This window comes from Melopsittacus undulatus, chromosome 7 (genome assembly GCF_012275295.1).
Source record: "Melopsittacus undulatus isolate bMelUnd1 chromosome 7, bMelUnd1.mat.Z, whole genome shotgun sequence".
Lineage (NCBI taxonomy): Eukaryota > Metazoa > Chordata > Aves > Psittaciformes > Psittaculidae > Melopsittacus > Melopsittacus undulatus.
In genome coordinates, this window is record NC_047533.1 from 11,557,028 (window position 1) to 11,583,157 (window position 26,130).

At 37.9% G+C, this 26,130-nt stretch overlaps 1 protein-coding gene across 1 annotated transcript in view; it reads right to left on the reverse strand.

Annotated features, from left to right (window-relative positions):
- The window catches only part of SORCS2 (sortilin related VPS10 domain containing receptor 2), a 111,751-nt gene that overhangs the window by 47,522 nt on the left and 38,099 nt on the right, over positions 1-26,130 (reverse strand). The window contains exons 8-12 of the mRNA XM_034064787.1: positions 23,263-23,409; positions 21,810-21,912; positions 12,314-12,390; positions 4,892-4,983; positions 3,373-3,480 (exon numbers count right to left, since the gene is read on the reverse strand). Coding sequence (XP_033920678.1) covers positions 3,373-3,480; positions 4,892-4,983; positions 12,314-12,390; positions 21,810-21,912; positions 23,263-23,409 — 527 coding nt within the window. The remainder of the gene's footprint in view (positions 1-3,372; positions 3,481-4,891; positions 4,984-12,313; positions 12,391-21,809; positions 21,913-23,262; positions 23,410-26,130) is intronic.

Consider the following 26,130-nt stretch of genomic DNA (forward strand, 5'->3'; position numbering starts at 1 on the left):
ATCTTAAGTTGCTACTCTATGAGACCTTAGAAAAAAAATCCCTCTGGAAAAAAATAAAATTACCCATAAGGAAGATTTTGATTCTACTTGACATAAAGAAAAGCAGTCCTTTTATGCAACCTCTACTGGCCTTTTAAAAGGGGCCATGGCCTGCGGTACCATGGTTATCGTGCCTACTGGGTTTACACTGCAATCTAAATAATCCAGTTTGGGAAACACTCCGAGAACCCAAAATGTGATTTAGAAGTCATTTTAACAGGTTTGAAACTTTCATTATATGAACTACTTCCTCTGAAGAGGAACATCAATATTTCAGACACAGAAAAATTCTTCCTTTTTCCACTGAGCTAGGCCATTACTCAATACAGCATTATTATGTAGTTTTTCTCAAACATAACATATTGTTAAGTATAACACTAGGTTGCAGTAACTTTCATTTCTAAAGAATTTAGGGAAAACAAAAGCCTGCTAGACCATAAAATATACATGAATATACATATGAATAATATAAGCAAGTATATATGAATTGATGAATATATATCAGTTGAGAAAATTTCTTAGCAAATCTTACTTACTCATTTAGCAACAAATGGTTGGTTTGAGCTCTTCATTTAGAAATGTACTTTTACACAGATTGAGTTTCCTAAATGTTATGAATACTTTGCTTATCTTTTCTAAAACTCTTAACTAGGTCATTTAGAAATTGATTTTTACACAGAATGAGTTTCTTGAAGTTTTGAGTACTTTACAACTTAAAACTCCTAAAAGTCTTAGGTCTATTGCAGAGCACAACAGAATAAAATATATTTTCCTTGGCATTTGAGTGTACATATATTGAATACTGCAGGGGATTCGGATGAATGATTTAGATTAATGTTGACTGGCAGATGACAACACAGTTTTATGAGAACTTATGACAAGTCAACATTTGTATTACTCTGTTCTGGAGAAAACACAAAACTTTCTGAAATGAGGACTTGAGGAACCAGGTTCATACTCCCTTGTTTCTTCAGCAAAGCTACCAGACCGCTTCATTAGGATGTTAGAACACTAACTCAAACAGAAGTGCCTTACAACTCAGGTCAATGTCCCAGTCACCACCTGGGAATGAGAAGTCCCTCTTACACATGTTGTTACTAGGTTCCTTAACATCTTTCCAGATAAACTTTTTGTAGATTCTTTTTCTTTTTTTTTAAATACAAATTACATACCTTGAAGGAAATCCCTAAGATGACTTCAGTGGAACCAGGATTTTACCCTATGGTCACAGCCACTTTCTGTACAAGTAAAATATTCTCTGACTCTTTTGTGAGTTTATTCTAGAAGCCTGAAATGCAATAGTGTCCCACAATTTTGCTGTAGACTTGGCCAGTTATTACCTTCCCACTTCAGGGTTATGCTCTCTCCTAATTTATGAAGATTTTAAGATTGGACCCTTTATTCAAAGTCCTTATTCAACCAAACTCCATACGAAAGAGAGAAAACTAAATTCCTGTACAAGGGAGAAATGTCAGACTAGGCCTTTAGTAATGGATTTGGGGATTCCTCAGGGTGAAAGACACCATTTCCATTACAATACACAAGTTCATCTTACCATCTTCAATCCAGAAGAAATAACACTTTTTACCTAATAAAATGGAAAAGATGGCATAGTCGATTTTTTTTTCCTCAGGAGTATATCAATGGATGATATTTCTGAAAGCAGCAAATCACTGCAGATTAAGTCATGCACAGCAGCTCAGTACAAGCGTGAAGTTTTGTGAGGAAATGACCTAAGCCAAGCAGAATGACAAAAGGTCTTGATGTAAAGTCAGACAGAGCACCATTAGGCAGACAGCATCACCCTGGAGGTAAAACACAATCAAAGGCAGTTGGAGAGACAAGGGAGCTGACACAATTCAACAAGGAAACAGTGCAGGTTTATTCCTCTCATTATCTTTAAAGTCCGGTAGGAATGCTGCAAGTCTTTCAGGGCCAGTCTGTGATACTAAGTGTATGACGTCCTCTATATTCAGTAGAACTAAATGCAAAGTAAGTTCCCACAAGGCTGTCATTGAAATACTGTAGTAAAGAGTGCACTTAGAAACACGGAAGACAAAGGATACTTTTTTTGTCAATCTAGGCTCATGTTCAAAATTTAGGTACAGTTTTACATGTTCGGATGGATGATTTCAAAAAGGAATCATGTTTTACAAGAGTTTTTTTAGCTCATTCACCAGGTTATTTAAATACATCTTCACAAAATCACTGCTTTTAATGATATTTAATAATTAAAAAAAAACAACCCAGAGCATATATTCATCACACCAGTATGAATTTCATCTGCCAGTAAGCACAGTTTAGGATGAGCTTTTGCTTCTTCTACTTCCACTGAAATCAATGGAAATCCTTAATTCAGAGGTTTAAGTTTCTTTGCATAGTATACATTATACCATAACAAACCTATACTTGAGAGGAGAGGATGGTGGGATAATACCCTTCTTCTCAGTATATGCATATATGTGTATAACTGGAAGACAAATGGGACAGTAGAGGAAGAAAGAAAGAACAAGCTGACCAAATTCACCTCTGCACAGCATAAACTTGGTGCGTTGCTCTTAAGTGCCTCGGCAGGATTTCTGTTTTGCTGAGGAACCTTTACACAGCTCCATGCTGGCTTACTTTTATTTTTTTTCCTGAGGAAAACACTACTCGTACATGTCAAAGGCAGCTGTATTTGTAACTCTTAGAAGACAAAGCATGTCATAAACACACCGAGCTCCAACATAAAAGACTGCTCCAACATAAAGGATCGCACAAGCAGTTCTGATAGGAGCACACACAACAACCTGCACATCTCTGAGTGCATCCTCCTTCCCTGCTGCAGGCAACATTTTTTGACTTCTTCCCTAACTGGACAGGAGTGTTGTGCACTCAGACACTTCTAAAATATTAGCATTTATCCTAGAGATGAAGCAAACCCTGCAGCCCAGATCCAGATGTCCCTGGCCCTTTGGAAAAAAGATAGATAATCAGGGGCTTGAGTTGCAGAATTTGGCTATTTATAACTCACAGTGATTGCCTCAGTCATTGCACAGAATAAAAACATGTAGCTGTTACCAGTGTTTTGTTACTCAAAGTACTAGGATGCTAGTTACTAGGACAACAATATAGTTGTGTATACCATGAAAACAACAGGTATTTAACATATTTGAAGTCTGCCTGAGAATCTGTAGAGAAGAGAAAAAAAATAGACATCAGTGTGAGTCTGTGTGCCTGTAAGAAGCAAAAGCCAGTTACTCAAACACTATCTCAAACACCCACAGCTTAAAATAGACTCCAGTGTGTAAGCAGAGAGCACCCTGAGAAAAGGAGATTAAACCAAAAACTTACGTCATGACCAGTGTCTCATCTCCAGGTTCACTAAGTAATCCATCTACAAAGACTGATGTGCTAGTAAAGTTATGTGTACTCCAAGTCTGGCCTTCATCTATGCTGAACCTGTAAAAAAGCAGAAATGACTTGCATTTACAACTATTGCTATACATAACAGAACTCATTAATTCAAACAAACAAACAAAAAAAATACCCTCACTACTAAAGCCCAGGATTTACAATCACCAAAATACAATATGCCTAGACAGTATATCATAGTAATGCAATCTTTTCTCAGAAACATACCCAGGGGCTCACGTCTTTATTAGAAGGTGTATAATAAATTTGCCACAACAGAAATTCTCAGGTGGATAAAACCTGAGGTCTGTCAACAAACTATCTTGCTACCTTGTAGGTTCAAGAAGTTAATTTACACTTCATTCTTTCTAGTAGTCTCTGAGCTAGAGACCTGTGAATCAGAGGTCAGTGAAACATGAGAGGCAAAACAGCCCGTTGCTAAAACATGTAACTGCAGGCACCAAGATGATGGCTCTTCACAGCTGCTACCATCCACTTCAAAACCTGTAGAAGATGCTGATGAATCAGCAAAACATACAGCAAATTCTCTGTGCACCCAGAATTTATGAATCAAAGCCTCTTTTCTTCTGTACGTCTCCTCCAGGACTTTTGGATAGTTAATGATGGCTTTATTCTAGCTAACCAGGTATACAGCTTAAGTCCTAATAGTGAATAGACAATCACACAAAAATTAACCTAGTCAGAACTGATGAAGATATCTTAGGGGTTTTATGCCAAAGACAATAGTCAGGTATACCACTACATAAGTTTACCATGTTTTGCTTCACTATCATGCAGTTTAAAACTTTGCAGCAAATCCTTCCTACCAAACAAGCTAAGAAAGCTATCAAGTGCATTATCACTATATGAAAGGAGCTATGCATACCACAGTTAATTTATGCACAAATATCTGAATGAATCAGGCTTCTTGCCTACTGTTTTACTCAGCACATAAGCACACATAAGTCCTTTCCCTGCTGGCTCCCAAAGACTACATTATACTCCTCTTGACAAAGCAACTCAAGGCTATTCTTCAAGTCTTCACTAATGTGATCACTGGATGGGACAGAGCTTTATCACAGTATGAATGAACTATCCTGACTGAACATCTAAGCCACATATGTATCATAGGTTGAGCAGCATTGCCCTACATTGCTGGTGCAAACCAGCAGCAGGTAACAATCATGCTGAGCGTGGCTTGTACTACAGAGTTCCAAGAGAGCCTTTTAAGCAAAAATATTCATGTTGATGCAAGAAAAAAATATTTGGTTAATGTACCTGCAGCACCACAATGTAGTCTTTAAAAAAATATCTACTTATATTTTGTTGACTTAATGAACATTAATTTAAGCCAACCCCACCTGCGTTTCATACATGATAACATGAAATGCTCATCTTTACAAACTTTGTCTGAGGTCTAGAATACACAATGCTCTACTCTAATTGACTGTAGGATTACTTGAGTATTTTCAGAGGGATAGAGGTATCTTTGATGGCCACAATAACTCCACCATGGTCCAGGTACAAGATGTGGTGCTCTTCTTCAAAGACCTACATGTCAAACGAAAAAAAAAAGCCAGCTAAGCAAATGTACAGAACAGCAGGAATAAAATTCATAAACAAACCAGGATTAAGACTTATATGTTTTATAATGTCCACACTTCAAATGGAAAAGGACATAAAAGTCGGTTTAACTCTTATGTTTCTCCCAGCTGTAAAAGAAAAAGGTAAGCAGGTGAATCAGAAAATGTTCAGGTTCAAATCACAGCCAGATTAAACTGTCTAAAGTGATTTTAGCCTAAACATATATTTCCCACAGTATGCATTCTGCATTCCTTCCTATTATATATCACCAAGTGACCTATCACCTTACTTTGGTATTTGCCATATTCTATGTATCTTGCAGAATAAAATGCTTTGTAGTCTAATTCTAAGAAAAACAGGAAAAGTACGGCTGTCCATGACTTTCTCAAATGCCCTCCAGACTTTATGAAACTTCAAATAATTGGAGCAAGAATACTTTTTTGCATTTCCAGTGTCAGTGATGTGTTTAAATTGAAACTTTATGTGATCTCACACACTCTGAGCTCTGAACCAAAATACATGTATAGTATGAAAGATTCAAATTTCCTAAATTATTTTCAGTCACTTCTGAAGGTCAGCAGCAGTACTAAAAGAAGTGAACAGGTAGATATCTTCCCTTTTTTTACACGTGAGACCTGTTTTAAGACGGCTTACTTATGTTACTAATCTGTGAAAGTTCATTTAACATAACAGCAGGTGATAAAGTGAGAGTTACTACACACACTTATCAGTTAATAGGTGAACACAGAGACTTGTACACTCTTTGTCAAAGCAAAGGTGAAAACCACAAAGGTTAGCTTTCCTTTGCCTTGTGAATGAAAAAATACTAACAGTACTAAATGTTTCTGTTTTTTTTATCAATACTGCATTTAAAAGACTGAACTGGAGGGAGGGGGAAGTATCTTACATCACATTCACAAATACTTCAAAATAGTAAGCATTTAATTTGAGTTGAGAATTCAATCTTCCTCTCATCTAATAAGGGTGTATTTTATGAGGATCCTAAGGCTTCAAGTGTCTGATCAGTTTTTCAATGTTGCCATTTTACAGGCAAAACCCTGATATGAAGCATTTACAGTCCTATCTACTTGTTCCACACAGCTGCATATTTCAGAAGAGAATTCAGTAAAGGACAGACATTAATTTTAGATGCACTTCAAAAGGATGAGATCAGCTGAAGTCAGATAAGCAAGTAGAGTTTTGATCCTCCTCTAAACTCTGTTTGAACTTTTGCTCAAATCAAAATGAAACAGAATATGCTGGGACACAAAGTCTCCAAATGCCTCACCATCATACTAATGATAAAGCAAGCTGATATTTGCATCGCTTCAGTCAAATTAGATTTTCCCAGAAAAGCACCGTGGCACTTCCTCATGCACCATTTTAGAACCTCAGCTTTAGCACACTATAAAGCACAGCTGACACATTACAGGCATATTAATGCCATCTTTATATCATGCTCTTCTTGCAAACATTTAAAACATTTTATACCCAAAATGTATTAAATTCCTTATGAAAGCAGCTTTTCATCTTCAGTACATTGAAAATAATTAACTGTTTCATGCAGAAAAGTAAATATATATCTCTACTTTCTGGAAATAAAACCACAACAAACAGTTTGCAAGGGATTTAGGCAGATGTGATCCCAGTGTCAGAGCTGAAGTTCAAACCCAGGCATATGAGAAATGTGTTCACACAGCCAGCCACAAATTCTGATAAATGTCTCTCCCCTAACTAAAGTCAGGTAATAAATTTATTATGATCCTTACTAATAGCCAGCCACTACAGAACTAGATTTTTATAACACATTTCTATGGGGTTATTTCTGTGATTTTTCAAGCATGGTGTGTGCTTTATAACCATGATGTGAACTTCTTTTCTCTCCCTCTCCTCCCTCTACACCCTCTGCTCTGTTTTCTTCCTGTGTCTGTACTGATAATGTCAACAGCTATTTCAGGCCAGAATATCTATTGGGAGCAATTAGGAGAATTCCACTAAATCAATGAAAACACATTTAAGTGATGCTAGAGACATACACGTTACACAAGTTTACTCTGAGATACAGAAGCTTTAAAAGTAAACAAAAATTCCCAAAGCCACTTGCTCCTCTCACCAAGTGACATCCAATTCTAAATTCAAATCTGGAAGCAGTTTTTCTACACAATAACCGGTTGGACCTCCCCATAGGAAGAGACTGGGCCTATAGCCTTTCCTGTTGCGTGTAAAGATGTTGCCAACCATCTCTTAAGATATCTGCAGAAAAATAAGTATTCCTGCCTAAACAGATATTTTCCAAACTGCTCTGATACAAAAAGATTTGACATAGAGAAATAATATTCCAACAAACAAAACACTGGACTAAAGCACCAGAGATGTAGATTCAGTTCCTAGACATACAACAGAGCTTCTGTGTAACCATATTAGCTTAATTGATCATTCTGTTGCTATACTAGGTACTCTGGGGGCAGATCACATATGAAAGGGTTTTTCTTGATGATGTTCTCCTTTTATTCAATCAATTTCTTTTGAAAGCCAGACCTTTCTCTTTCCTTTTTTACCCTATTTCAAGCACAGCATTATAACACATGTTGTTGAAATAGCGGTGGCAACCATAACTGTGAAAAGAAATATTTTTTCTAAGAATAAATGAAACACACTCCAAGGAAGTGTATTTCATTAAAGATAACACAAGGTCACCCTCAGCATTTGGCAAAGTAGCATAAATATTTTAAAAATCAAGACTGAAAAAAACAAGCCCCATAAGGAAAAAAAAAAAGGTTTAAAACCTGTGTGGTCTCAATTCTCTTCAAAGGTAGCCCATTTTTCTCAGATACAAGATTTATTTACCTATTTGACTCAATATTATGTTCATTAATGCATTTTATGATATTGTTTTCCTGGTGTAATAGACAGAGAAATCTTCAAAAGAGACATATCTGTCCCATGAGTGAGGCTATTTCATAGGCTACTTCTTTGCGGTTCATTTGGCATTGCTAGGTTAAAGGTGGCACTTCATGCTCTTAAAATGTCCTTTCCAACCTAAATGATTCTAAGCCCACATAGTTCATGATAATGTAAAGGTCAGATTCCCTTCTCCTATCCATACAGCAGCCAGATCACTGCTGCCGCATGGATATTTAAGTTACTTGTCAATCAGCTCCTAAATTGCTACTATTTAAAATGCAATGTTGTACAAAACACAGGCAAAAAAAAATCAGTTTTCCTTACAATGGCATGCAGTGGAGCAATGGTTCTAAGAAATACTAACAAGTGCCTCAGGCATCATGTAACAGAAGGGCAGAAGAACTGGAGGTAGCCCAAGCTGGATTATGGCTACTTATAATCACAATCCTTGTTTTCACTTTTTGTGTGAGCCAGCAGAAGCAGTAACCACAAAACCAAGAATGAGAAGCAAAGCATAAATCTGTCTTTGTTACCTTGCCAACTAGGACAACCTCTGAAGCAGCACCCAGACAGAAGCACACAAGCAGGGATGCAGGCACTGTATTGCTCCATGATCCATGCTACAGGATCACTGTACCTACTGTTTTCACCTGACTTTCAGGAATTCATGCAGGTGTAATTTACCACTGTGCTTTGATCTTTCCCACAGCAACACAGGAATCTCAAGCATGTTTGATAGGGTGCCTCTCAGTCTATCACAGGCCTATGTTATCTAAACACAGATGTTCTACTTGCCCAACACACAAGGCCAAACTACAATTAGTATGATATATATGTTTTTTTGACACCCCAGCTGCAAGTCACTTGAGCACATTTACCATCCTCTTTGCCAATCTTCTATTATTTTCCCACACTTTTCCATTTATCACCATTATTTACTTATTTTCACAAAATCCTCAATTAGGGCATTCTTTTATTTCTAGACGGTAATCACTATCTGTATATCCTGCCCTAGTTAAGTCTTCCTGAACTCCTGTATGGCCTTACCATATGAAATTATGGAAGGAAAATGATCAGTAGATCATTGTTAAATTAAGAATATATTACAAATTCAGGAACTCGGGTACTGGTCCCAGTGATGAATCACAAACAATCTTAGTCAACAATGTGATGCTAGTGTACAATAATTAGTCAATAATGTGATGCTAGTGCACAGAGAAGAAACATGAAATGCGATGTCAATAACACCGAGACATCAAGGGCAGTCATTTCATACTGGTTAGTACTGATAAAATTTGTAATCCTGCATCCAGTTTTACCATGCCTCAGGAGAGGGATGTCGCATTAAACAGTCCAGTCAATGAGCAACAAAAAGGAAAAGTACGTTCAGAAATTTTAACCATTAGGAAAAATCAGGGGATTTGAGCTTGTTTCTTTTCCAAGGGAAAACCCCTATACTCTGGGTAGACGTGATGATCACCTTTCAACATCTGAAAAGTTATTCAAAGGTGACTGGAAACCACTCTGCTCTAAAGACAGGAAGAAATCAACTTATCTTTCAGAACTGTTGAAGCTGCAAGAACAACAGCAAAGAGAATAGGCATCTTATGTTAAATATTCAGAAAAAAAAACTATGCAGAATGGTGAAACACAATGTAGCCAGACTGCAGAATCTGCTACAGTGAAGGATTAACAAATAGGTCTGGCACACCTTTGTTAGAGATGTTCCTAGTATGTTTTATATTTTCTCAGAGCACATGGTTGAATCATACAATCTTCAGCCTTCCTCTCAGTCCTATATTCCTATGAACCAATGCTGCTATTATTTCAGGCAAGCTTTTAAGTAACTCCTTGAACTGCTTTTTCTCCAAAGTCTTTTATATTTAATTTTCTGCATTGCTCTGTCACTCTATGCAAGCACAGACTGCTCCTCTGCTAGCCCGTAGACAGCTCTGCAACAACATGTGTGGCATGTGAGAAAGGTGACAGGCACTCACTAATGACAACTGCACTTTCCGAGTCAATGACTTAAACCAGCCCAAAGACTTGTGCCAAAACATGAGCTTTCCTCTGCTTTTGCCAACTCACGAGACCTGTAATTTACTATCTAAATAATTCCCATATCATCAACCTTGTCTTTTGTTGCATGAACTCCAACAGAGAAAGGAAATGTACTGCTGTCCTCTGGAAAAACTGTTTGATCATGAACAGTGAGGCTATAAAATACATACAATAATCTACATTTTCATTCTGATCACAAATATTAAGATTGAATAAGCTCTTTAAAAGGCTTCATAGCAGTTTTAATTAAAATAAAGCTAGCAATGGAGTGTTTCATTTTGACTGTCATAATGAGGGATCAGCTCATGGATTTACAACTTGAATAGTCATCTTAAGGTCAAGTTTCATTACCTATCATTTGCTGAGCTTCTCACAAATAAAAAGCAACAAGACTGAACTTGATCCCTTTCACTCTATTACCCTTATTTTTCACCTCAGAAAACCTATAGAACTTTGGCAAATAGTGACAGTAAATTACTAGAGAGGCCTTTGTGAAGTATTAGACAACACGGTACCCACTGTAAATCCTGGAAGGCTTTTTCATTTAAACACCTATGCATCATATGCTAGATTTAAAGAAGGAATCTGGCATAAAATTTTATCTTTCAAGTCACAAAGAACGCTATCATGGCAAAAATAATATATTTATTTCAGAAAGTCCTTCTGTGAAGTATTAATCACACCCTACATTAGCAACATAAGAAACTGTCTGCATTTTCCTCGTTTAACCTCAAACTTCCCGAGCTCAGTAACACTAGTGAGAATATTTTCACACTTACTTGTTCTCGGAAAGTAACACACCTTAATTTTATCCCAGCTTAACTGTAAACCACTACTTTAACTGAAATGAAATGACTTTTTGATACACTTTGAGGGTGTTTTGTTTTTTTTTTTCTCCTGGCTATACATTAGAAGTAGACTCCAGATCATATTGTGCATTATTGCTACATACACAAAGAAAGAAAATATCCCTGTGATTAAGCACTGCTGAGTGTACTGGATTTATGTGAATTTGCACTGCAGGGGTGGCTTCTGTGAGAAACTGCTGGAAGCTTCCCTATGTCCAATAAAGCCAAAGCAGCTGACTCTAAGACAGACACACTGCTGGCCAAAGCCAAGCCTATCTGTGACAGTGGTGGCACTTCTGGGATAATTTAAGAAGGGGAAAAGTCAAGAGCAATTGCAGCCATAGAGAGGAGTGAGAACTTGTGAGAAACAGCCCTGCAGATACCAAGGTCAGTGCAGCAGGAGGGGAGGAGGTGCTCCAGGTACCAGAGCAGAGATTCCCTGCAGCCCATGATACAGCCGATGGGGAGGCAGGCTGCACGCCTGCAGCCCATGGATGTCTATGGTGGAGCAGATCTCCATCTGCAGCCCATGGAGGACTCCACACCACAGCAGGGAGATGCCTGAAAGAGGCTGTGACCAGGTAATTACCATTACCAGGAAGAAAGGAGGGGTGGGAGGAAGGTGTTTTAAGATTTGATTTTATTTCTTATTTTCTTACTCTGATTTAGCTGGTAATAAATTAATTTCCTCAAGTTGAGTCTGTTTTGCCCATGACAGTAACTGGTGAATGACCTCTCCCTGTCCTTATCTTGACACATGAGCCTTTCATTGTATTTCCTCCCAGCTGCCCAGTTGAGTGATAGAGCGGCTTTGCTTTCCTCCCAGCTTCCAGCCAGGGTTGAATCCACCACACTGAGACAGAGCAATTGAGGAAAAAATACATAATGAAGGTGCAAAGCTTAAATTGACATTAAACATTGGAAGCAAGGGACATCCAGAATTCAAACAGCATTACAGCTACTACATGCCTATTTTTCATACTTTGGCAGTTGTCGTTCCAGAATTGTTTATAACATGCTAAGAGATATTCAAAGGTTTTGGGGTATTTTGTTTGTTTGTTTGTTTTATCTTTTTTCATTTTCTCAGTTACATTATACCTATTACTTTATACCTAAACCATGTTTTTTAGCTTGGAATATTTGTACTGCAAGACCTAGCCCAAGTCCACTTCATTATTAGCACAGGAAGTTTACTTACATTATTAAAAACCTAAGCAGACTCTGTTTATTTTTTTTTAGGTAAAATACTTAGCTCTTTAAAGAGACCAAAATATTTGAATTTCAGCAGAACCTGCAGACCAACCAATTTGAGTCTTTGCAAATCATCTTCTTAATCTCTCCCAGTTTCCAAGTAAAATGTGGATAATAATAGGTGCCTTCCTCAAAAGACTGAGTATATACACATTAAGAAAGCATTATAAAATTCATCACATTTGGTACATTAAGATTATTTCCAAGTGTCTTTGATGGTTTCTGTTTCCTACCTGACGCCACGTGTTCCCGCAGTCAGACGTTATGTACATTTCTTCTTTATACTCAACCAGCTGGGAGCCCAGGTTACCTGTCATGAAACAGGAGGAAAGAAGGGTTGTACCCACATGAGCAAGAGAGATTGGAGTGAGAATATTCCAGGTCAGAGCAAGAACTAAACTCAGTTGATCAGCAGGTTTGTGTCACTTCTGGTAGCACTAGATACTCCCTTTTAAAAATATAGGTACCCTTTTAACTTCTTTTGCAGGCTTAATTCTAATCCTGAAACACAAAGGCCAAAGCAAGATTTTAGTTGTGCTGCTGCACACTGAAAAATTATGTTGAATGAACACGTATTTAAGATGCATGCCTGAAACGGCCACAAACTCAGAAGCCATGCCTGAACTTTAATCACATTCTGTAAAATTATTAAACTTGAACTTCAACTGTTAAAATAAAGAATATTTTATCAGCAAGACTTTATGAAGTGGTAGCAATATCTACAATCTGGAGAAATAACGCTGAAAAGAGGGGCTGGGGAGGGGTTGAATAAGTATTAAATGTAAAAGAATATAAAGCAGAATTACTTAAATTACCTAAATATTGACAGGAAGCTAGTGAATATTTTGATGAAAAGCACTGAGGAGCAGCAGATTGCTGCAAAGCAAACAGAAGTGTTAAAACAAACCTGTGGAAGCTCATTTTAGTAGGTGCAATCCCAAATTGAGATCTACCTGAGATCTCCATCTTTTAACATGTGGTATTTCAAATAGCAAACTATTAAACCACCAGGCAGTGTATAGTGTTATAGGGGAGAAGCAATCATAGCACAATATTCCTTGTAAATGATACCCTCCAGGAGATTTTGACTTAAATATATGGTTTGCATGTTTATACAGTAGAAATAAGATAAAAGGTATCAGATCCTCTTAAGCAGAAGAGACGAGGAAAGAAAAACACTTGAGATTAGGATAGCAGTATGAAATTTCACTGCTGTGTTATATCAATAGCTGGTTTTAACCACCAAAACAGACCTGTTTGTTCAGGGTGTACTCACTGGTGCTGAAAGGTTCATGAGAAGAATGGCAGTGACACGGCCCAAAATAAATGTGCTATTTGGACCATCTAGATTGCATGTGCTCTACTGTTCAATGGTATAACTCTACATTTTTTAACCCTAAATATAGCCTAGACACGAGCAGGATATTTATTTTGAATGATGCAACTAACAGGAGTCAGTTTGTTTCTCTCAGCTGTACCTTACATCTCAGAAGACGCCACTGCCCCTTACTGGGTCTTCATCTTTACCGCACACTTCACACTCTCTCATTTATCGAATAATTTAGCTACTATTTTGCTATTCTTACTTCCCTCTCTATAAACTTTACTGGCATAGGTCTCTGCAGTTACACACAGAACTTTTTCTTTGGGCTAGCTAAGGATAGAAATACTTACTTGTTAGAATATGAAGTATTGCTCTCAGTCTATACCCTTCTTTATACAGATAACTTTCATGAAGGCATTGTTAGTTCTGCTCCTGAATAAATGCTGTTTATTCTACCTCTTTTCATCGCTTACTGAAATCTACTTCCATGAAAAGGCCTTTATTTTGAGAACTGCTATGGATTTGCACTTTTAAAAGTGCAGTGGTGAATTGCCTTAGCTAATGGAGAATTGGTCTCTAAACTAAACAGCATCAACTTGTGCTTCATTAGAAAGTCTTTTATATCCTGCTGATATGGTAATGACTAAAAGATATTAGCAACAGGTTTATAATTGCAGCTCTGTAAGAAGACAAACATTACTTCTAGTTTTGGTTTTACCTCTATTGCCTTTTCTTGGTAAGTCAGCAAAAGGAATTGGTGGACTCAGTTATAACTACAGAGGAATGCCATTCTTTCCAAAAAACAACTGATAAACTTGGCATAAAAGCTGGTGTACTGTCTTGGGGGAAAGTACTTCAGTGCTCTCTGGCTTTTGACAGTAGTCCATCCCCAAGTGAAGGATGAAAACCCAGTAGTGGTGCACAGAGGATCTTCTGCTTGCTGACAGTGTTCTGTGCCTTAATATAGGCTATAATTTCCATTACCAGATTCTGAAGGAGACCCTATTATATTACATAGTTTTGCAAACTTTATGAAAATGTCTTTCTGTGTATGAGAATAAAACCTTTCAAGGTGCAATTTGCTATGAGGGTACTACAGACAACATCCTGCTGAAAAACAGAATCAGTGGATTAAGAAAGAAAAAGCAGGTGAGGCAACAAGAAGGAAATATGTACCACCAAAGGAGACAGGGAGGCTCCTGCAAAGGACAGAGGCTAGTTGCAGTGGGAAGCAACCACACAGCCAAATCTCAGAGGTGACGGGCAGACTGAGATTTCCACAGGAACACATAGGGCTGTGTGACTAAATTTGTTAAGCCAAGAATATTTGTAAGATCAGTTACTCTGAAAAAGTAGAACCAGAATAAAACTAAGCCTTCAAAGAACTTAACAGACCCATCACAGTTTTATTTGCAAACTTTCCTATTCAACATATGTGTCACACTAGAGTTATGAGTTTTCTCTATTTAAAGAGTTATATTGTTTATACTTTATTTTTTATGTTCTAATAAAAATAACTTCAAGGATTTGGGATATTCTGTTCTTTTTGAGATTTAAAACAAAGCACGTAACTTTAGCCTCTAGCTACCTCACAGTGTGTCCTGTTACTGGATTAAGCCAGGTAGCTAAACAAAGCACATGTAATAGCACACCATAAACCCCTTTACAACAGCTCAAATTCACATCATATGAAATGCAAACAATCCTGACATTATTAACATTGCAAGCAAACAACTGCAAAGTCACAGGAACACTCAAAGTAGAGCTGAGACAGCCTGAAAGTTTCTGTGCCCTAACTGAGAATTATGAACCATATTTGTGGTCAGTGTGGCAGCCAACACATGCACAACTGATACCATTATCAACTGATACAGAAGGTGAGAAACAGCTAAATGCTCAACCCTAAGCCTGGAAGCCAACACTTACAGTGTGTAAGTACCGTTCCCAGCATGTGCTGAAGTGTTTGGACTGTACTGCACACCCACAAACATCAGAGTGCTCTTTGTCTGGTGAATCACACCAAAATCTGCGCTTCTTATTACAACTGTAAAAATCTTCTGTAACTCCTCAGGTGTGCCACTACAACATGGAAACTTTTCTATCGCTTTAGTGGGTCTGTGTTAGATCTCAGAATCCATCTGTTGTAAGAAGTAAAGGCAACCTAATACACTGAAAGCAATTCAAATTCATCCTGAAAATGTTACTGCATCTGGAATGGGTAATCAGATGCAGGCTTGTGCTGGTTTTGGCTGGGGTAAAGATAATTTTCTTCATAGCAGCTAATAGGGACTAAGTTTTGGGTTTGTGCTGGAAAGAGTGTGGATAACTCAGGGATGTTTTCATTACTGCTGAGCAGAGCTTACACAGAGCCAAGGCCTTTTCTGCGCCTCACACACCTCACCAGCGAGCAGGCTGGGGGTGCACAAGAGTCTGGGCAGGGACACAGCTGGGACAGCTGACCCCAACTGACCAAAGGGATATCCCATACCATATGGTGTCATGCTCAGCATATAAAGCTGGGGAGAAAATTGACAGCCGTGGAGGGGCACTGCTGGGAGACTGAATGGGCAGTGGTTGCTTGGTGTTGAGCAATGGTTTTCATTTGCATCACTTGTCATTCCTGGGTTTTATCTGTCTCTGTTATTTTCCTTTTAATTACATTAGTTTTTGCTCTATTTCAATTACTAAACTGTGCTTATTTCAACCCACAGAGTTTTCTCACTTTTACCCCTCCCCTCACCCCACTGCAGGGGGAATTGAGTGATCAGCTGTGTGATGTTTAGTTGATGGCTGGGGTTAAACCACAACAAGGCTGTATTAGCCAGAACTATAAATGGTATCATTTTCACTTCTCTTTTGATCTAAATGGCCTGAAACTCCTCCAACACATGACACAGTCTTTTGCTATCTAGTTTCAAGAAGTCTTGTTTGTAATACAGAAGCTTCTCAAGTTTGTCTTACGTTATTTTATAACCTTTTGTAGCTAAATGACAGGAACAGGAAAGAAGACCCTTCAATTGCTGGATGTGCTTCAACTTTGTTTTCTACATTTCTCATCCTATTTTAATTATTTTGTTGTTAAAGGCATTGTTAGAGGTTCATACCTTGTATGGTATAAAAGTACGGCATTATTTGCAAATACCACATGCATATGAAATAAGGGAAGGCCACAGACTGTCTGTAGCCGAGGTCTCATGGCATGACCCCACCACGTTCAAACTACATAGCACTCAGCCCCACCTGTGTACTGGGGTGGTGCTGCCATGGCCATAAAATGTATTTTTGTGAGGCTCCCCCCAAATCCCCAGTTCAAATTACCTGATATAACATGAAGGTTATGTTATAGGCCATGAAAATGGTGTTTTCATGTAATGAAACTGAGGATGTGTGTGGCATGGTTGTGATGGATGTGTTTAAGGGTAGAAGGCCAAGGTATGATAGTTTAGTTGAGTTGCATAGGGTAGGAGAAGTAAACCTCGTGCTGCCTACAGTCTCATGTGCGCCTTCTCCCAGCGCATGACCTAGAGAATAATGAATTGTTATTAAACATGTCCCCTAAAGGCTTTTGTCATTAGCAAAGCCAGGATACTCTGGTAGATGGATTCCTGGCCTGAGCCAATCTGACTCTGCAGCTGTTATATTCTGACACCTTCTTTCTTCAATTTAAGAAACAAAAGGAAACATTTTGGCCTGTATTTAGGACTTTTTGATTAAGCACAGTCATTTTTCATTTCTGTTGCTTACATTCTTATAAACGTTTTCCAGCCATGCTCTAGGATATATAAAATGCTCTTTTGCTTTTCTTACTTGTCCTGAATAAAGGCTAATTTCAAAGTAACTGGGTAAAATGCCATGTTCCATCCCTGCAAGTGTAGCAGTCCCAAAAACTAGAATACTGGCGTACTGATTATTGTTCAATATAGTTCTTCCAAGCTATCTGTAACTTTGCACATGCCATCTTAGCAGTTGGTAGCACAGGGATGGGAAAGAAAGCAATGTATTTGGTAACGACTGGTGGTCAGCCAAGCTCTCTTGAAAGGTAATGCAGCTGTGAAAAACACATACAGATCTCTAGAGTAATTAAAAGATTGTCTTTGCTGAGGCATTTTTGGCTGCTTCCTACTGGGTCACACAAATGTGGGAGATTAATTTACAATTGACTATTAATTTGCATGTTTTAAGCACTACTTATCATTGCATTTACCCATGTTTTTATACATGATTTTAGACATGCTTACTGTGAGAAGAAATAACCCCCGTATGCAACACTTCAATAATCCTTCTAATATGGAAAACCTTTTCCAGCCACTTAAATTTAGCATACAGGCAGAAACCTACTCCAAAGAGAGAGATTTGCCTTGGCTAGATTACTCGTAATTAATGCAGTCATAACGTTACTTCAGTCAATGCACAATAAGCTAAAATTTCATGATTTGTAAACTTGTAGTCACAGTGTAGAACAAACATGCAACCAATTTGTGTTTAAGTATCCCAGGATAGACATTTTTTGCCTGGCAAACTGAAGACATGATTCACACCATCAGAATGGGGGAACATGCTGACATGAGAAAAACCTAAGGGAACTGCAGGATGTTCGCTCCAGAATGCATTAGGAAATCATCTCCCTGTTCCCTCACCCTTTCTACAGTGGCATCGTGAAATGTTACTTTTGTGAAAAATGATAGAAATTTATCACAGTGTATTTCAGGATGATATGACAAAAAGGAAACTGAACTTTCCCAGCACTCCCTCAATTTGTGTGAATGTGTGGAATTTACTGCTTGCTTGATTTGCCATCTGGATTGGAAGCTAAGCAGACAATTATTATAAACTAGCACCTGAAAAATCCACACTTTTCTAAGCATTTTGCATAGAAAAGTCCTTCACAAGTTTGTAGTAAAAATTTGCACATCAATTGACACACATTTCATAGTTGATGCTGTGAGAAATAGAAGCTGTTGCCAAGATTAAAATGTACAAAAATCAAATATAAATGCAAAATCATATTACATTTCTTAAAGGGAGCAAAGCAGTTATTTAAAAGAGCACTTTAATATGCAGCTATAAAATGTAATATTCTGTCTGCAGGATTTATATATACATAAGCTAAAAATATGCATTCCTCAGAACTATTTATGCAACTTTAATAGAGTGGAAATTTTATTGTAAATATGAGTTTTAAAAGATGCAATGTTAAAATTCTATTACTGCATTTTTCTCATATTCTCTAGGCATTCACGCTGTGAGCCATTTAATTATTTTTTAAATTAAAACAATACTCAATAGTCTCTGTGATCTGATTCTCAAGCACAGTGTCAAAACTATCCTCAAATCACAGGCCAGGTTTTCCATTACCACAAGCAGCTGTGTTGTGTAAGCTTCATATAAAGTGGCTAAACTCCATGTCCAAGAGTTGTTTGATTGGGTGGGTGGGGTTTCTGCTTTTTGATTGATAGTCACAGTGCTTACATTGAGAGGATGAACTTCATAGCTCTTATGTTTAGAAACCGGTTTTTAGTTTCTAGTTCTTTTCCACTTGTTTACATCACTTGTTTCTATGCCATGGTTACACTTTCAAGTTAAAAAAAAAATCACATTCTGTATTGTCCTTTACTTTTCTCAGTTAATGGGGTTCCTCTTGTAAATATTTGTTATTTCCATTAACTGCCAAGTAGTCCTTCTTAGCACCTACTCACTGGTCCTGAAAATTGATGATCAGAATTGTACATGTTCCTATTAATACGGTTGCTGTACAGTATTTTGCCAGAGTTTATTTCCCTCTCTCTGCTGGCAAATATATACCTAGTTCACCCTCAGAATGCATATTTCTGTTTCTCATAGCACAAGGCACTAATGGTTCCTAGACATAGTGTGATCAAATGACATTCACCGATCTTTGTCATCTTCAGTCATTTCAAGATGTGCTCTCCCTAAATATAACAGTAAAATTCCCGTGGTGTGTGATGTGGCCCAAATAATCTGATTTCAGTTTGTGTAAAGAGCCTAGTATGTGTGTTGATTTGCATAGCATTATCAGTTTCAAGGAGCAGGCCAGAAGAAATTCAAGCTCATTGTATGTAAAGTATTTCTGATAAGAAGTGTAAGTTTACAAGGATATCAGGTTTGCCAGATAAGACTGAACATGTGCACTGAATCCAGATCACCTGAGCATCCAAATAATGTAAATGTAAGTCAAAATCAGAGTTGATTCAGGTTGTCTGCTGGCAAGGAGATGCAGCTGCTCTTCAATATTTTCAAGAGTCCAAAGTAAGTCCCTTGGCTGTGTTTGCAACCATATGACCTTCTACCAGAGAAAGCACATACTGAACTACTCTTGGACAAGATTTTCCCACTTTAATGCAATCCCTACCAGCTTTTTAGCCACCTAGGAGCGAGGCTGCCTTTCTATCATATCCATTACATTACAGGATGCTCCACAGTCAAGTCAGACTTAAAATACTAGTTCAGTTTTTAATGATACCTGGATTTCATCAGAAAGACTCCCTTATGCTCATGTTGAGGCAAGCAGTCAGCAAGTTTATGTACTTGGCATGGTATGGATATGTCACAGTGATAAAATCTAACCCCATTATAGGCAGGAGTTAAGGGAAAAATACTCTTCTCCAACCTGCCATTTCTAATATAGTCTCATGGAACAGTACACTTAAAAAAAACCTCCACAAAACTCCACACGAAAGGAAAATAACCCAACATCTCAACGAATATTAATTCACCACTGATATCAGATTATAATGCTAAGAAAGAGAAAAATGAAATAGAAGTAATGGACTAAATAATTAAACCTCAGTGCTTAATTTGCTACTAGAAGACATTCAGATACAATATGATTAGGCCAAAAATAAGAACCTACATTAGAATAGGAGTAAATTTATGTAATAAGAACAACCCCAAGACTGGAGTTAATTTTTTTAATACTGAAATTCATAAACGAAATACCTAACAGAAATGTATCGACAAGGGCATTGCATAAATTCTTAGTCTTGTTCATGTCAATAAAAACATAGCAGCTTTTCAGTAGGGAGGTCTGCCTCAAGTAAAATACTTTAAGCTCCCTGTAAACTAGGGGGAAGCTTGAAATCTTCAGTCACATTGAAGTAATGGCAGCTGTCATTCTCTTTAAACGTCAAATATATTCATCTTTATATTCTCAGGAAATTTTCAATTTAGTAAGCCATTTATAATAGACTAGTGTCAGGTAAGGCAGAAACCATTATTGATTAAAAACAGATATATTTTTATGAAAACAGAAGCAGTACATGGTGTGTACTTCACCTAAACATAATCTATTACGTAAGAATAAAATACTGCCATTTTAAAAAGGCTCTTAGAACAGTTAAGATTTCAATAATTTTGAAACAAAGAAACAGAAAATTAAATTAAATGAATAGATGATTAGAAGGGTACAGAGTAAAAAAGAGTCATGTGAATATTTTTCTTGATGAGTCGTCAACATTGCAGTGGAATTTATTAAATGCCACTTCAGAGTACCATGGTTTCATCCATATGTATGTTATAAAGGAGAAGCCACAACCAACATTGTTCCTAACACAGAGACAGATTTGCCTCTTCCACGTCATCTCTCTTTAGCCAGAAAGGAATTAATAAAAATTAGAAGACAAATTATCTGCATCTAGGCTCAAACTAAAAAAGGCCTGACCACCATTAAATCAGTTTATTGGATTTGCTGGGCTATTCATGGTGCTGGACACCCTGCTTCCAGAGGAAAAAAAAACACAATGCAGGCCAAGTCCTTCAGCCACCATTACTACTTGCCACCACACTAATAGGGAAGGAGATACTACACAGCAGAGAAGCATAATGTATCCAGGTGACTGTTACAGATTTGTCATAGAAGACACAGTTCTCAGACTTCAATCAACTTTTATTGTATTGTTTGATTAAGAGATAGAGTCATAGAATGGTTTGGGTTGGAAAGGGCCTTGAGATCATGTAGTTCCAATCCCTCTGCAACAGGCAGGGACACCTTCAACTAGACTAGGTTGGCCAAAGCCCCATCCAACCTGGCCATGAACACTTCCAGGGATGGAGCATTCACAGCTTCCTTGGGCAACTTGTTCCAGTGCCTCACCATCCTCATAGTAAAAAACTTCTTCCTTATATCCAAACTAAGTCTCCCATTTAAGTTTGAACCCATTACCCCTTGTCCTGTCACTGCCGACCCTAATCAAGAGTCCCTCTCTGGCATCCTTGGAGGCCCCCTTCAGATACTGGAACATCCCATAAAGATTCCATACAGGATTATTCTGCAGGGAAAGCCTTATTTCAGCAATGTTTGTAGCACGGTACTGTTATAAACCAAAAGACTAGATCTACAAAGAAACACTGCTACATCTCAATCTTTAAAAATAATGTCTTGCATTTACCTGCTCCCATTATGAGCCCTGGTGCAGTGTCCTTTGTGTGCACTGTTCCTGACACATAGGGATTATCTGCCCAGCGGAGATGGAGGTGAAGGTAGCAGTCAGGCTTGTGGGGGAAGAAGAAAACAGGTGTTAAAAATGATGTGTAACAATTATGCTCCTACAGTAATGAAAGCCCATTCAGAGAGCAGTTTCAGCAAATGTGTCTTCATAGAGAAAGAGAATAGCTGTTTCCCATGGAGCCAAATCCCAATCTGAAATATCAGCCTTAGCTTTCTCATGAGAATCTCTGGTAATGTCTGAGTAGTGTGCCACTGTCTCAACAAAAAGATTTGAAACTCAAAGAAGTCAGGATGAAATTACTGTATAAAATCCCCTTCTGACAGAATAATTGCTTAAAAATGTTAACCAACAGCAACAAGTATTGTGTGTTTGTTGGTCCCAGGCAATTGGTAAATGATGATTAAAACCAACTGTTTTCTTTTTTTCTTAGAAAAAAAAGTAGTATGAAAAATAGCATGAGGACTTCTGGACACATCCCATCATCTCTCCCTGCTAAGCACCTTACTGTTTCTTGCTCTTTGTGCCATGGCACTCAAAGGTCATATTGCTTACAGCAATTTCACCAGGAGCAGGCTGCCAGCAGTGCCTGCAAGCTGCTGCCACTGCGATTTTTCCATTTGTCCCAGAGCATTCTGGATCAGGCCCTGCAGGCTTGAACCATGTAGCACAGTCTTGAACTCTTCAAAAGGCAGCCAGCAGCTCCAGCCATCCACTTCTGCTATGGGCAGAGGGATCAAAGCAGAGCTCTGGCACTGGCAGGACTAAAAGCATTTATTTTGCCCAGCAATGCAGAGCTTGGAGTCTCCAGGAGCAGAGAATTGGTGAGAAAAAGACAAGGTTTTCACTATAGCCTCACAAATAACAAAACGTTACAGGTAGCTGCACAACTGAAATAAAATCATCTTACAAAAAGACTTTTTCATGCAGTTAACTGTGGTGTTTATTTCCAAGCAACTGTCACAAGTTCCCTTTTACAGGGAGCCAAGGGGTTACCTTAGTTTGAGATGAAACAAAAATATGAAAGAAGGATGAAAAAAGAAAAGGTGTTGGTAAGCTTATATCCGGATGATCTGCCCCTTATCTCCAGGCACAAATGACTGTCGTCATGATTATTCTGAACTGGGTTGTTTGGTTGATGCACAAGAAAAAACTTTCGCTTTGTGTCAAAGTGATCTAAAATATGAATGCAGTGCAACAGAGAGTCCTGACTACTCACTCTACAAGATGGCTGGACTAATCACTTGTGAAACCACTGCTTATGCAGTGCAAGTAGATTTGCCTGGTATTTTGGCTGATAAACAGCACAAATCTCTCAGACTGTTGTAACTACTGCACATATACAAATAATCCTTATGCACCTTAAAGAAAGGACAGGGTAAAAAGAGCCACTTACAGGTTTGCAGTTTGTTGGCTTCCCATTCATATCGATGTCTGGAGGGTTTAGAAAATCCCAGTCACGGCCTTTGTTGTAGGTTATCAGAGTTGTAACTTTCCCATCAATTTTCTGGTTGGCCAAAAAGACTCCTTTTACCCCTCTGACCTGAAGCACACAAGAGAGAGAGCTAATGACCAGCACAGACACATTTTTTTCAATAAGGATTATCCTTGATTACTGACTGCTCTTCTGTGGCTCTGAACTGTGTACATCAGGTAGGTTCTCCACTAGGAGAGTGAATGATAACAAAAATAAGGAAGGCAAAAGGATAAGAGGAAAGTGAGAAAGGGGGAAAGGAAGGAAAATTACTAACTGATTTTTATTTCTATATGGATTTCAAAAAGATATACAGTGCATTCAGTGTCAGAAGGCTGATCAAATTACAGTAGTTTACACATTTATCTTCCCTTCACTTGTTTAACTTCTGGGGAAAAAGAAAAAAGTTTACAGTGTCTCCCTTCTCTTGGGCAAACAGTTATTTCAAAACAATCTCCATTAGAAAACTATTACAACTAAAGACTGTCAAAGTTGCAATAGTCGCAGCTTAGTATGCTTAGTTCTAGCCATAGAAACATAGAATAGTTAGGGTTGGAAAGGACTGTAAGATCATCCAGTTCCAACCCCCCTGCCATAGGCAGGGACACCTCACTAAACCATATCACTCAAGGCTTCATCCAACCTGGCCTTGAACACTGCCAGGGATGGAGCATTCACAACCTCTCTGGGAAACACATTCCTGTCCCTCACCACCCTAACAGTAAATAATAATTATTTTGTGTTAATATTCCACCCAATGGCATGAGATGAGATCTTGTATTAAATCTGAAGGTTTCCTTAAGAGTGCTCTTGTTTCCTTTACAATTATTTATGAGGCCTCTTGAATTTTTGATAAATACTTGACAATGTATATCAACACGTACACCATTTCCAACACAGTACAGCTCTCTAACCTGCTAATGTGTTGACATGTAGTCAAACTGACACATTCATTACAAATAAATGCACAAGACAGCCAGCTCTTTGCATGATCAGAAATACTTGCCTCTCGCTGATGTGATTCATTCCTGTACTTACTTTTTATTTTGTATTTTAAATACTTAGCATTTCCTTTTCTCCCAACTACCTGTTATTAACTCCCTTTGACATTCATTTGCAAAAGTTTGCATTTAGGTTGAAGAGAAGGCATCCCTTCCAGCACACTACAGACACGATAACTATTGTTTATTAATATATGCTTTTTTCCTAAGGACCTGAACCAAATCCACAGAGAATTAAAATGTTCTGCTGGTTATGGTAACAGCCTTGAACTTGGAAACATAATTTTAGATAACTAAGTTCTGTATACACATTTTAATAACCTACACTCTCGTGAGCACTTTCTTCTCTAAACCACATGCATGTGTGGTTGGCTTACTTATCCAGGGTGCTGAAAGCTCAGCATCATCTCCAAGTCAAACAAATTATAAAAACCAACAGCTTTGCAGTGCAGGTGAGAAAAGGAAGGGGAGGGAAGAAATGAGGAACCTGTTTTCTTTACTTTCAAAGCATTTTCATCTTGCTAGGGCTTTATTATATATTGTACCTTCCAGAGATGGCACAGCCATGAATGTGACTGAAGAGCTTGGCAGTTCAAACATTTATGTGGGAGTGTAGACTTGGGATTCAATTTCTGTACATCTTTATTCCAGTGAACACAATATTAAATATTTAAGCAATAATTAGATCAGGGAGTACAACTGAGATTTACCCTCTTCATTTGTGGATGGTAGAAACAGTGCTGCATCATGAATACTTTTGTTTCCTCTCTTTTTTTTCCTCTCATTCCTGTTTAATGAATATTTAATGATTTCATATAATCATCAAATGGGAGTCAGCCTCAAATTTTTCTCCCTTCCCACTCCCAGCTAACCAAGCACTAGGATAACCTTTCCTCTCTACAATATGGGACATAAATGTTTGAATCTATCAGACACAGAAAGGTTATGGAAAAATTTCTTCCAATATCTCAGTTAACTTCTCTCACTGCTGCTCTATAAGATAAAAGCCAACCAGCACCTCAGCAGTTGTATTTTGAATGAAGTGTTTGAAACAGTGCAAAAGTTTCAGACATCTATCTACAGAGCAAGTTCAGAATTTTCAGAGTGGTGCATTAGCCTAAAAACCTAACTAACATAAAATTATGGTTTGTAAAGAATGGCAGCTTTAAAATATTCCCCTGCCTCTGTAGGTTTTCTGTGATTTGTCCTGTGAATGACATACATACATGCCTGACTCTTTCTGTAAATGCTGTATGCCATATCTACCTTCTGGATTCACCTGTGATGTTGAGGCATCCAAATGCTTCTGTACTTTTTCCTCCTTGACTTAATTCCCTAATCTAAAATTGGGAGATTAGAATCTTTCTACCAAGGAGGGAAAAAGAGTGACGTTAATAATAAGTTGCTATGGAAATGAAGACATTTCAACCCTGTGGAGCATTCAGTTACTCGGATGAACAGTCCAGTAGCTGCCCAAGACAGATAAACATGAGGAAATTCAAAAGTGTTTTTCTTTTGATTTCCTTTGGATTTTTGGATTATTTCTCAGAACACCTATTTTCCACAACAGTTCAGGTGTTACATGTTCCATAGTACTCTTAGAAAAGCACTTTGTACCTTACAAACCTATTTTCTAAACAGGTTTTCTGCCATGACTATGTAATTTGTGACACATTAATTGCTGTACTGTTACATTGTTTATTTTACAGCCAAACAATATTCTATGTTATTGGTAGCAAGAAGCACAGTTCAGATGGCCCAACAGTGTTTACCAGAAGCAGTTACTGAA